General features: G+C 56.7%; 1 protein-coding gene across 1 annotated transcript; it reads right to left on the reverse strand.

Moving 5' to 3' along the window:
• Positions 1–1980: 1980 nt before the first annotated feature.
• On the reverse strand, positions 1981–10734 carry HCRTR1 (hypocretin receptor 1; the record flags this gene model as incomplete). The annotated part of the gene is made up of 7 exons (XM_081088171.1): positions 1981–2171; positions 6126–6247; positions 7216–7442; positions 8883–8998; positions 9323–9566; positions 10093–10271; positions 10536–10734. 7 exons carry the CDS (start codon positions 10732–10734, stop codon positions 1981–1983), a joined length of 1278 nt encoding a protein of 425 aa, XP_080944297.1.
• Between the last annotated feature and the right edge of the window lie 325 nt (positions 10735–11059).

Raw genomic sequence — 11059 nt, forward strand, 5'->3', positions numbered from 1 at the left:
TTCTCTGTAGGTTAGAGTCGTAGAATTAGATGCATTCCCAGAGGCCAGCCACCATCCAGAGCTCGAGCCCCTCATGGCCCCATGTGAGTCCAGCCTCTGCTTGCCAACCTCCAGTGACAGTTCAGTGCATGCCAGCCCTCTAGATGCCTGGAATCTGCCACACATTACCCCCCAGTCCTGGGCTCTTCAGCTTCTCACTGAGCATCTCTCCCCTTGTCATCCTGGTCACGTCCCTGAATTTTCTCCAGTTCATCACAAGGCTCACATGGCACTGGGTTCAACCAGCAGAGAGTAGGGGAAGCTTCTGTTGTTTCTTTGTTCCCACTGAGCCAAGTGTCTACTGAGACCCACCTTTAGAACGATGCCAGTCATATCGGCCTTGTGCTCAGCTGGGGCTGAGGAGCCCAGGACCCAGCTGGGTCCTTGTGGGCACAGTTGGTTCTGAGCGTGGGGTCAGCCCTCGCGCCTCATTCTGCACACTGCACTTCCAAGCCTGGCTACAAGCTTGACCGACAGCTCTGGATCCTAAGGCCAAAAGGAGTGTAAAATGGGCAGGACAGCCCAGCCCAGCTGACCACAACTGCACATCTGGGGACATGCCCACGATGTGCAGGGCTGGTGAGACATCTAGAGAGCAGGTGACGGCCCACACCTTCCACGTGTCCTGGTGATGCCTGCGAGGAGGGGTGCTTACCATTCCTGGGCTGGGCCCCTGGCAAGACCATGGTTTTGCCCCACTTCCTGATGGGTGAGGTCGGAGGGGGGCTGTGGCTTTAATCAGGTTAAGCAGACCCAGCAGTGCACATGGCCCGGCCCGCCTCTGCCAGGTGCCTCCCACTCCTCAGAGCAGCGCTTCCGTCTGTGCTCCACCTCCTGCCCTGACAACAAGGCGCAGGGCCCCTGGCAGCCCTCTAATCATCTCAGTGGCAGGCGGAGCACGTCCAGCCCAGTCTGGCTTTCCCTTTATCCTGTGAGTCCTAGTGAATAAACAAAGCCCCGGTATCCAAGAAGGCGATGATAATAGGAAGTCAGTCTGTTCGCTCTGCTGTCTGCCCACCCTCCCTCCCTTAGCTCCCATCGCCCACTGGGCCCATGAGCAGACAGATACTTCAAGGGTTGAGGTCCTGGGCCTCAGAATGGGCACTGCCTGAGGAAGCAGCACCACGTGTGCTCTGAGGCCTGGCCAGGAGCCACAGGGATCCGGTGTGGGGGGACGGAGGTGGGAGCAGTCAGCAGACAGCATTCCATGCCGCCTTATCCTCTCTCCCCACCCCACCCCCGACTTCCCCACCTTCCTCGCTTTTAACTTAAGAGGCACAGATTTTGTGCAATGACAAGGAAAGGGAACATTCAGTGCCAGGCTTTTAATTACAATTGCTTTGGGCTGCTGGCCTCCACGCCAAATGGTCACATGGAGAGCGTTTTATCACACCACAAAGCCGAAGGATCCAGTCTGTGGTGTGTGCACGCGGCACCTGGTGAGGGTGGGGCTGTGTTCCCACAGGGAAGGGCTGGGCCCGGGTTCGTTCAGGCGGGCAGCGGAGCAGGGCTGGCTGAGTGCAGCCTGGGCTTAGGGAGTCACTGGGCTGGATGGAAAGGTTGCGGGGCCCTCCCAGCAGGCTCCAGGGAAGGCCTGTAGTCAGGGAGGAGGGGGGTTTGGGGAAGAAGGCCAAGCTCTGGAAGGATGATGAGGATCGATGGTACTGTGAGGGGCAGCCGAGTGAGGAATACAATGAGAATCTTGTCCATGATACTACAATTTACAGAGAGCTTTCCACTTCCTTGAGCATGCTTAATCCTCACATCAATCCCATTTAGGGGACACAGCTCAGAGAAGGGGTGTTACTTGCTCAGAGTCAAACAGGTAGAAAACCAAGACCGGAGCCCTGGCCTCGCACTGCGTCCATAGCGGCCAGGGCTGGTCCCCCAGGAGCCAGAGGAGCAGTCCAGGCACCCCCTGGAGCCACAGGGCAGCCTCGCTCAGGGCAGCACCGTGGTGACGCTGGTGACCACCACGTGCTCTGAGACTTTGGAGACGGAACAGCGGCTCTGCAAGGACAAGGACTTGTGCCTGGCAGAGGAGCGGGGGCTGGGGGTCCTCAGAGAGCCGCAGGGACCCAGGCGGGGCAGGCAGCAGGAGAAGGCGGCTTTGAACTGCTCCCGGAATTTGCCTTGGTTGGGAGACAGAAGACACAGCCATCAGGAGAGGGATGCAGCAGGAAGCTGCCTGTGAGGGGGTGGGAGGGAAGGGTGGAGTGGGATGGAGAGAGCCCCAGGGCCACCTCATCACTGCCAGGGAGAGGACAGAGGCCGGGAGCAGCTTCCCAACGAGAAATGCAGTTTTTATCTGATTCCTTGACTGCACTCTGGCTCTGAGCCCGGCTCTGACCGTGTAAACCTGGTGTCTGGCTCAGGGGCCTCAGATCATCTCTGCCCTCCTGGGCGTGCAGGTGGAGGGGCTCAGGGCTCACGGAGGCTTTCCCATCTCTGTCCCCTGGTAATGAAGATGACAGCAGCAGCAGCCCTCGCACCAGGCACTGTGCTGGTGCCTCAGCACCCTGGGGGCCTGGGGGCCTTTATCCTCACTTCATAGATGAGACACAGAGGTGCAGGCTTGCCCAAGGTCACCAGCTAGCCATTGGCCCTGGTTCTGACGCGAAAGCCTTTTGTCTAAATGGGAAGAGTGAGTGGAGAAGGAGGGACTACCACAGCCACCTTGTTCAGCCAGGGCACCAGGGAGACAGATTTTATCCGGAACTGAAACCTCTTTGATCATGTTTCAGCATCCCGCCAGCCTCTCCAGTGCCCAGCAGAGGGCCTACCTAGCACACAGTAGGCGCTCAGTCAGTGTAACCGCAAAGGAAGGCACTGTGCCTGCTGCAGCGTGCATCTCTCTGTTCTCTCTGAGCTGGAGACCACCTGGCCAGCCTTGGGTTGAGTAATTCTTGAGTCTCATGAGGGTTACTGACCCCAGGTCCCTTTCAACCTTTTCTGGAAGATTATTTGTGTCCAGGCCTAAACAGTCATCTGGACCAGTTCTTTAGGCCGTAAGTCAGAGGTCAGGTGAGTCACCCTTTTGCTGGGCTAGGGGACTGTATGGAAACGGAGGTGGAGGGCATGGGAAGTGCGGGACAGGAGAGAGGAGGCCCAGGTTGGGGTTGGGGACCGGGAGGCCTGGATTTCCAGAGTGGGGAGCAGGAGGACTGGTGCTGGAGGAGGGTGGATCCAGGGATAGGGCCCCACCCGCCAAACTCTGGCCCCTCTGTCAGTGTGTGTCTAGCTGGGCATGGGGAAGCCCTCTCCCTGCCCTGGGCTGCCTCTGCTGGTGATGCCTGGAGCCCCAACGATGCCTTGATTACGCAGCCACCCCTCAGGCCCTCTTCCCACAGGCCTGCTTCCTCTGGAGCCTGTTGACCAGGCTGACTGAGGGCCTGCTGTGCACACACCTGGTGGGGGTGGAGACGAGCTGTCCTACTACTGCCCTCCCGACCACTCACTGGTCTGCATAATCTGCTGCCGGGAGCCGGCCCATGCTTGCTGTTTCAAGGGACCTGGCATATATGGCATACTGTTCTTAACATGTTTGCTCACCTTCTTGGCACTGTGTTTTAACCAAGGTCACCTCTCTGAGAAAGGTTGTTTCCCCAGGTAGGGATTTTCCCCTGAAGTTAGGGAGGGAATAAAACCCCTTAACTAAGTGCCAGGCGGGTAATTAATCACTTTAACTACGAACAATCATGCTTAAGCTACATAATCTTTACTCCCTGGAATGGAGATAAGAAATGCCCTAACCTTTGGAATAGAGATTGGTAGGATTGGAATCAACTGGTATAAATACAGATGTAACAAGACAACAGCTCTACAGAACCTAGACAGAACCTAGACACGGAACCTAGACACAGAACCTACACAGAACCTAGAGACAGAAGAACTTCGCTGGAGAGAACATGGCAAAAGATCCTGGACAGAAACTGGAGACAGAACCTAGAGACAGAACCTAGCGAGAGAACGTGGCAAAAGATCCTGGACAGAAACTGGAGACAGAACCTAGAGACAGAACCTGGCTACAGAACTTGGCTGGAGAACCTAGACAGAACCTGGCAACAGAACCTGGCTGAAGAACCTGGCTACAGAATCTGGCGACCGAACCTGGCTGGAGAACCTGGCTGGAGAACCTAGTGAGAGAACCGAACCAGAACTTGGCTAGAGATCCTGGCTAGGCTGCTGATCAACTGAACACTGTCTCTGTGTCATTCCTTCTTTGCCGACTCCGTCCACACCTTTGGGGACCCCTGGACCTGCTGGGGTTGGACCCCGGCATCTGGCGCCCGAACAGGGACCCCTAGGTAAGCCCCACTCTCGGGACGGATAGGACTCCACCGTAGGAAGAGGGTGGATAGTCTTTGCCGACTCCGTCCACACCTTTGGGGACCCCTGGAACAGGATTCCCCTAGGTAAGCCCCCCCCCCCCATTGAGAACCCCACACTCGGGATGGATAGGACTCCACCAGGGTACTGCAGACCCCCCTATAGAGGATAAGTAGGGTAAGAAGGTGGATAGTACAGAACTTAGATTGAGAAGATGTGCCATACTGAGTCCAAAGAAAGAAGACTCTTGATCTTTAGATTAAGATGTGCCATACTGAGTCTAAAGAAATAAGACTCTGTATTGATCTTTTAACACATATGCTTGCTAGCAGAGGAATTAAGGTTACTCCCAGTCAGACAGAACGTTTTATACAAGAAGTATGTCCATGCTTTTCTGAGGAAGGAAAGGTAAATGTAAAGGCATGGGAGGAGGTAGGCCCAAGGAGCCTTATCCTTAACCCCACTGCAGCCTTTCCACCCCGGGAAAGTGCAGGATTGGCAAGCTCTCCCTGGGGTGATAGATCAGGACTCAGGTAATAGCGGAAAGCGCCAATCCTACTCTTAAAATGGATACAAGAGAGCATTTGGGGTTTTTCTTTTTAATGCCTGCTTTTAAAAAATAAAGGGGGAATTTGCCGGGAGCCGGTCCATGCTTGCTGTTTCAAGGGACCTGGCATATATGGCATACTGTTCTTAATATGTTTGCTCACCTTCTTGGCACTATGTGTTTTAACCAAGGTCACCTCTCTGAGAAAGGTTGTTTCCCCAGGTAGGGATTTTCCCCTGAAGTTAGGGAGGGAATAAAACCCCTTAACTAAGTGCCAGGTGGGTAATTAATCACTTTAACCACGAACAATCATGCTTAAGCTACATAATCTTTACTCCCTGGAATGGAGATAAGAAACGCCCTAACCTTTGGAATAGAGATTGATAGGATTGGAATCAACTGGTATAAATACAGATGTAACAAGACAACAGAACACAGAACCTAGACACAGAACCTAGACACAGAACCTAGAGAAGAACCTAGAGACAGAACATGGCGAAAGATCCTGGACAGAAACTGGCAACAGAACCTAGAGATAGAACCTAGCGAGAGAACCTGGCTGAAGAACCTAGAGACAGAACCTGGCTACAGAACCTGGATAGAACATGGCAAGAGAACCTGACTAGAACCTGGTGACCGAACCTGGCTGGAGAACCTGGACAGAACCTAGCGAGGGAACATGGCTACAGAACCTGGCTGGAGAACCTAGTGAGGGAACATGGCTACAGAACCTGGCTGGAGAACCTGGAGAACCTGGCTGGAGAACCTAGCAAGAGAACATGGACACAGAACCTGGCTGGAGATCCTAACCAGAACTTCGCTGGAGATCCTAAACAGAACTTGGCTGGAGATCCAGACCAGAAGAGGAAGGAAAAGCATTCCTTCTTCGCCAACTCCGTCCACACCTTTGGGGACCCCTGGACCTGCTGGGGTTGGACCCCAGCAATCTGCAAACCTGGACCCTGGGGGCTGGTCAGCTTCCTTTGGTCACAGTTGGGACTGTGGCCGGTCTCCCACTCAGACCAGGACTCCTGGGGTTAAGTCCTCCCCCTGAGTGGGAGTGACCAGAGCAGGGTCATGATTCCCAGGAAGGAGTAGGTATGGACCTCCCTCCCCGCCATCCTTTATTTGGTCTGGATTGAGGATGGGGAGACTATTGCCCTGGGGACTGTTGCTGCCTTCGGCTACTCTGCCTCTCCAGCCCACTCACCACTGAGGAAGTTGTAGATGATGGGGTTGGCCGCGCTGTTGGCGTACACCAGCCAGTGGGAGAAGGTGAAGCAGGCATAGACGGCTTCTCGGTCGCTGGCTTGGTGGAACATCCCGAACACCCTAGGACCGCGGGGAAGAGTCAGAAATGGGGCAGACGTGTGTATGTGTTTATGCTCATAAGCTATAGGGTGATAAAGTACAGGAGTTCCCACTGCCCCTTCCATCCACCCCTTCCCTGGGCCTCTGGGTCTGTGGTCTTGACCACAGTTTTGGGTTCTTGAGCACAGAGTATGACTGGAGTGGACCTAGGGGCAGGCACCAGGGCACATATGCTCAGTCACTGGCTATCTGACCCCCTGGGTCTCCCCATCCATGTTCTCACCCATCCTCACAGCAACCTGATGAGTCGTAGACACGCCATTTTTCAAACAGGCTCAGGGAAGTCAAGGGACTGGCCCAAGATCACTCAGCCAGGAAGTGGCCAAGCACTAACTCACTGAGATGTCTCATGTCAAATAGTCTGTGTTCTTTCCCTGCACCCCGCGGCCTCTCGCTCGCCATGCCCTGTGCTCCCTCCGCTCAGCGTGTCATCCCTCCCTTCAGGTCTCTGCCAAGTGTCACTTCCTCCCAGAGGTCTTCTTTTAAAAACATATGCTATTTTTTTTAAAAAGATTAAAAAATAAAACCACCAGCCCCTGTCACCACCACTCTCCATATTTTTTTCTTCGTAGCAATTGTCACTGCCTGGCATTATATATAATGCATATTTATTTCTCTCTCCCATTGGATGTGGCCTCCGCGAAGGCAGGGATTCTGTACTGTGCACTGTTCACTGTGTTCTCAGCCCTACCATTTGACGAGTGAGGGAGTGAGTGAGTGGATGAAAGAATTTCCACAGTAGCCCTAGGAGGCCAGGACTGTTACTATCACGTTACAGATGAGGAGACTGAGGTTCCAAGAAATGACCTGCCCCAAGGTAATATCATAGCTTTGGGGTTAAGCCAAGTCTTTTTCCAAAGCAAAGACAGCGCCTTCCTCTGACCCCATAACCATCTCCTCACCCCTCACCTCTCCCCAAGTGCTCTCACCTCTTAAGGACATTGAGGACACTGATGGGCAGGTAGCAGAGGGCAAAGACCAGCAGCACCACCATCAGCATCTTGGCTGTCTTCCTCCGAGCGCGCATCTGCTTCACCTCGGCCAGGAATGCCCGGGCCCGCGGCGGGGGCTCTGTGCCCAGGCCCTGCCCCTGATCCTCCGGCTGGTCTGAGGGCCGCTTCCAGTTCCTCACCAGGGCCGATGTGGTGCCCGGGATCTGTCCAGCACACACAGAGACAGCGGTGGTGGGAGGAGCTCCTCGGAGGTCCGGCCCTTTGCTGGGCTCTGCTTCGGGCTGGACCCTGGGGCAGGTGGAGGTGGGCAAAGGGAACAAACCCTTGCAATAGGAAGGAACCTAACATTCATAACAGAGACCAACACTCTGGACTGAGTGTGAACACCTGCTTTCATTTCCCATCGGCTCATGGGGAGGCCGCCCCAATTAGGCCTTTGGGGAAGGTATTATCGGCCCTTGGTTACAGATGAGGCAGGGGACCCTAGGCAACATCCTCCCGTCCATCCTCATGGGGTCACCTCCATCTGTGGGGGTGGGGTGCAGGTGAGTCTTGCCTCTTCCTGGCCCTGCCTGCCTGTGGGGAAGCCTCGGCAAGGCTGAGCCAGGGAACAGCATGGACTGGCCTGGCCTCAGAGCCTAGGTCGGCACCCATAAGCCTATCGTGGTCCAGGCTCCTGGAGCAGCCACAGATGCCCTCGAAGCCCCTCCCACCGCTAGACACCTGAAGCTCCCCCCAGAAGGCATGCGGCCAGAGTGCAGGAAATGGGGCCAAGGGCCGCTCAGCCATTCCTGAGCTATGCGACCTTGCTCAGCACACTGTCCTTTCCCGAGCTTTGGCTTTCCTGTCTGTGAGATGAGAGAGCGACTGCTGCCCGCTTGACTGGCGGCTGTGAGGAGCAGGTGGCATGTGTTGGTGGACCGAAGGCTGGTCAGGCTCTGGCCTGCATGCTCTCACTGCCCAGACACTGGCCCAGGACTCACTCCTGCTGGTGCCAGGGGGCCTCTGAGCACCCCCAGCCCCCACAAAACCCCCTCCCCAGCCCCCCTAAAACCTGCGGTGGGTCAGTGTGTAATAGAGGAAAGAAGGCAGGCCCTGGGCCCAGAAAGTCCCTGCCACTCATTGGCTGTGACAAGCTGGCTGCCACTACTCAGCGTCTGTAAAGTGGTAATATTGCTGCTCTGGTTAGACGGTCGTGAAGACATTGTGAGCAAAGTGCGTGATTTGGCGAGTGACACGGAGGTGCTGCTGTTGTGGCGTTGACCTGAGCACTGGACCCCAGCGATCGCGGACCGAATGCCTGGCCTCCCCGCCCTGGCTGAGGGGTTTGGGGAAGCTGCTTTGCCTCTGAGTCTGCTTTCTCCTATGAAGTTGGGGGTAGTATTCGGTGGTTAAGAGGATCCGAGACTGGCTGGAAGTGCATGGGACCGTCAATGGCAGCTCCTGATACTGGAAGGTGTTCATTACTGTTCAGCTCCAGGGTCGGCTCTGCCACTTCAGCCTTGCGTTTGAAAGTCCCTGGGCCTTTCCTCTCTCTGGTTGCAGCCAGGATGGCATGTTCTGAAGGCAGAGGACTGTCTATTCCCTTAGACCAGTGCCCTATCCCCTCCCAGCCCAGGCAGTGACACCAGAGTGGGCCTCACCTGGCGACCCCAGAGCTTGCGGAAGATCTGGAAATACGCCATGGCCATGAGGCCCAGCGGGGCCAGGTAGGTGACAATGAAGAAGCAACTGTGGTAGATCTTGGCATAGAGGTCATCTGCAGGGGCCAAGAGATGCAAAGATTGGGCCCCAGCCTGCCCTGCGTAGCAATGCCACCTGACCGCGGCGACGGCCAAAGCAGGCAGCTGGGCCCCATGAGGGCACCTTGGCAGAGAGACCCTGGAGTTGCCCAACCTGAGGGTGTCCATCCTGAGGGACCCCTAGCAGATGTCTTTACCAGAGTAGGTACCCACCCTGAAGGTATCCTCTAAAGTGTCCTCTCAGAGACACCCGCCTGGGTGCCCTGGCAGCTGCCTGCCCAAGGAGATGTGCCCCAGAGGTGCCCCCTTCAGAAGTGCCTGCCCAAGGCTACCCCCGTTACCTGCCCAGCGTTCATCGCAGACAGAGAAGAGCCGGGTGCGGTTGGCGAGCTCGGGCAGCACGCTGCTGCATTCCATGACGGCAGCCTGGGGCACCATGACAGCCAGCGACACAGCCCAGATGCCCAGGATGGAGCCACGGGCACGCCGGGCTGTGCTCTTGAACAACAGCGGGTGGCAGATGGCATACCAGCGGTCCAGGGCGATGAAGCTGAGGGTTAGCACTGCCACTGACACAGACACGGCCTGCCCCGTGGAGACACCCTGTCAGTCCTCTCGGGGGCCCCCCAGAGATGGGGAGTGGGTGAGGGGCTCACAGCCCAGGTGCAGGGCACCTCCTGGCTCCACCACTCACTGGCTTGTGAGATTTGGGCAAATCACGCACCCTCTCTGAGCCTCACCTGCGAAGTGGGAATATACCAGTCGCCTGGCAGGATTCTCATGGAAAGAAACTCAATCACGGATAGAAAATGTCTAGCTCGAGACTTGGCACAGAGTAGGTGGTCCCTGCATGTGTCTGCACATGGCTGTCTGTGTCTGTGCCTGTGTGGGGGGTGTGGGGGTCTCTGTAGGAGTATGTGGGGCTGGGGCTGTGTCCTCCGGTGTCGGGCTGATAGCCTGCTCTTGCTGACAGTAGAGAATGACACCACCCATGTGCTGAGCGACCGTGTCCCGTCTGAAAGGCAAGTCTGAGGGTCCCTGAGACTTCAGGAAGGCCATGGTTTCTGTACCTGGTGTGACGGGGTGATGGGGGTCACCAGGCAGAGCTCACCTGTAGGTAAGGGATGACCTTGCAGAGGGCATGGCCGAAGAGCCAGGACTCGGTGATGTCCACCAGCAGGCTGGCTGGCAGGCAGATGGCTGTCACCAGCACGTCCGCCAGGGACAGGTTGACAATGAAGTAGTTGGTGACCGTCCTCATGTGGTGGTTGCGCCACACGGCCAGGCAGACTGCGGGGTGGGCGGGATGAGGGAAGCGGGAGACAGAGCCATGCCCATCCCAGCTCGCAGCCCATCAGCGAGCCGCCCCCCCCCCCAAACACACACACACACTACCCCCCCAAACACACACACACACTACCCCCCCCCCCCAAACACACACACACACTACCCCGCACCGAGGCAGAGGCTGGGTGAAGAGGAGAGGAGCCGGGCCCAGGACTCCTGCCAGTCCCCAGGGGAATCCCGCAGCACCACAGGGACGCATGGACCTACCCAGCGTGTTGCCCACCAGGGCCACGAGGAACACGGCCACGTAGGCGGCAATGAGCACCCACTCGTACTGCTTCGGGAACAGGTAATCGCGCCACAAATAGCTGAGAAACTCATCTTCATAGTCAGGAGGCACCGGGGACGGTTCCCTGCTGCCAGTGGGGCCCCCCAACTGGGCCCCCGGGGTGGCCGAGGGCTCCATGAGCTCAGAAGCCGCTGCGGCCGAGGTCCGTCATGGTCTCCGCAGGCCTCAGGGAACCCGGAGCCCTGCACCCAGGTCTTTTGGGGTCCCAGCCCCAGATCTCCTGAAGGAAGGGAGGGAGCGAGGAAGAAAGGAAACATTAGGGAACATGCCAGGCAATTTGCATATAAACTCCCTCTTCATCCCCTAAGCTCTGTGCTGTGGGGATAGCGGAGAGGGACAGACCTGGCTCCGTCCAGCCTCGGTTTCCCCACCTATTCAGTGGAGTAATGACCACACCTACCTCACGGGACCGCAGTGGGAGCAGTGAGCTCTAAAGCATGCC

The sequence above is a fragment of the Myotis nattereri genome (assembly GCF_964212035.1).
Source record: "Myotis nattereri genome assembly, chromosome: 3".
NCBI lineage: Eukaryota > Metazoa > Chordata > Mammalia > Chiroptera > Vespertilionidae > Myotis > Myotis nattereri.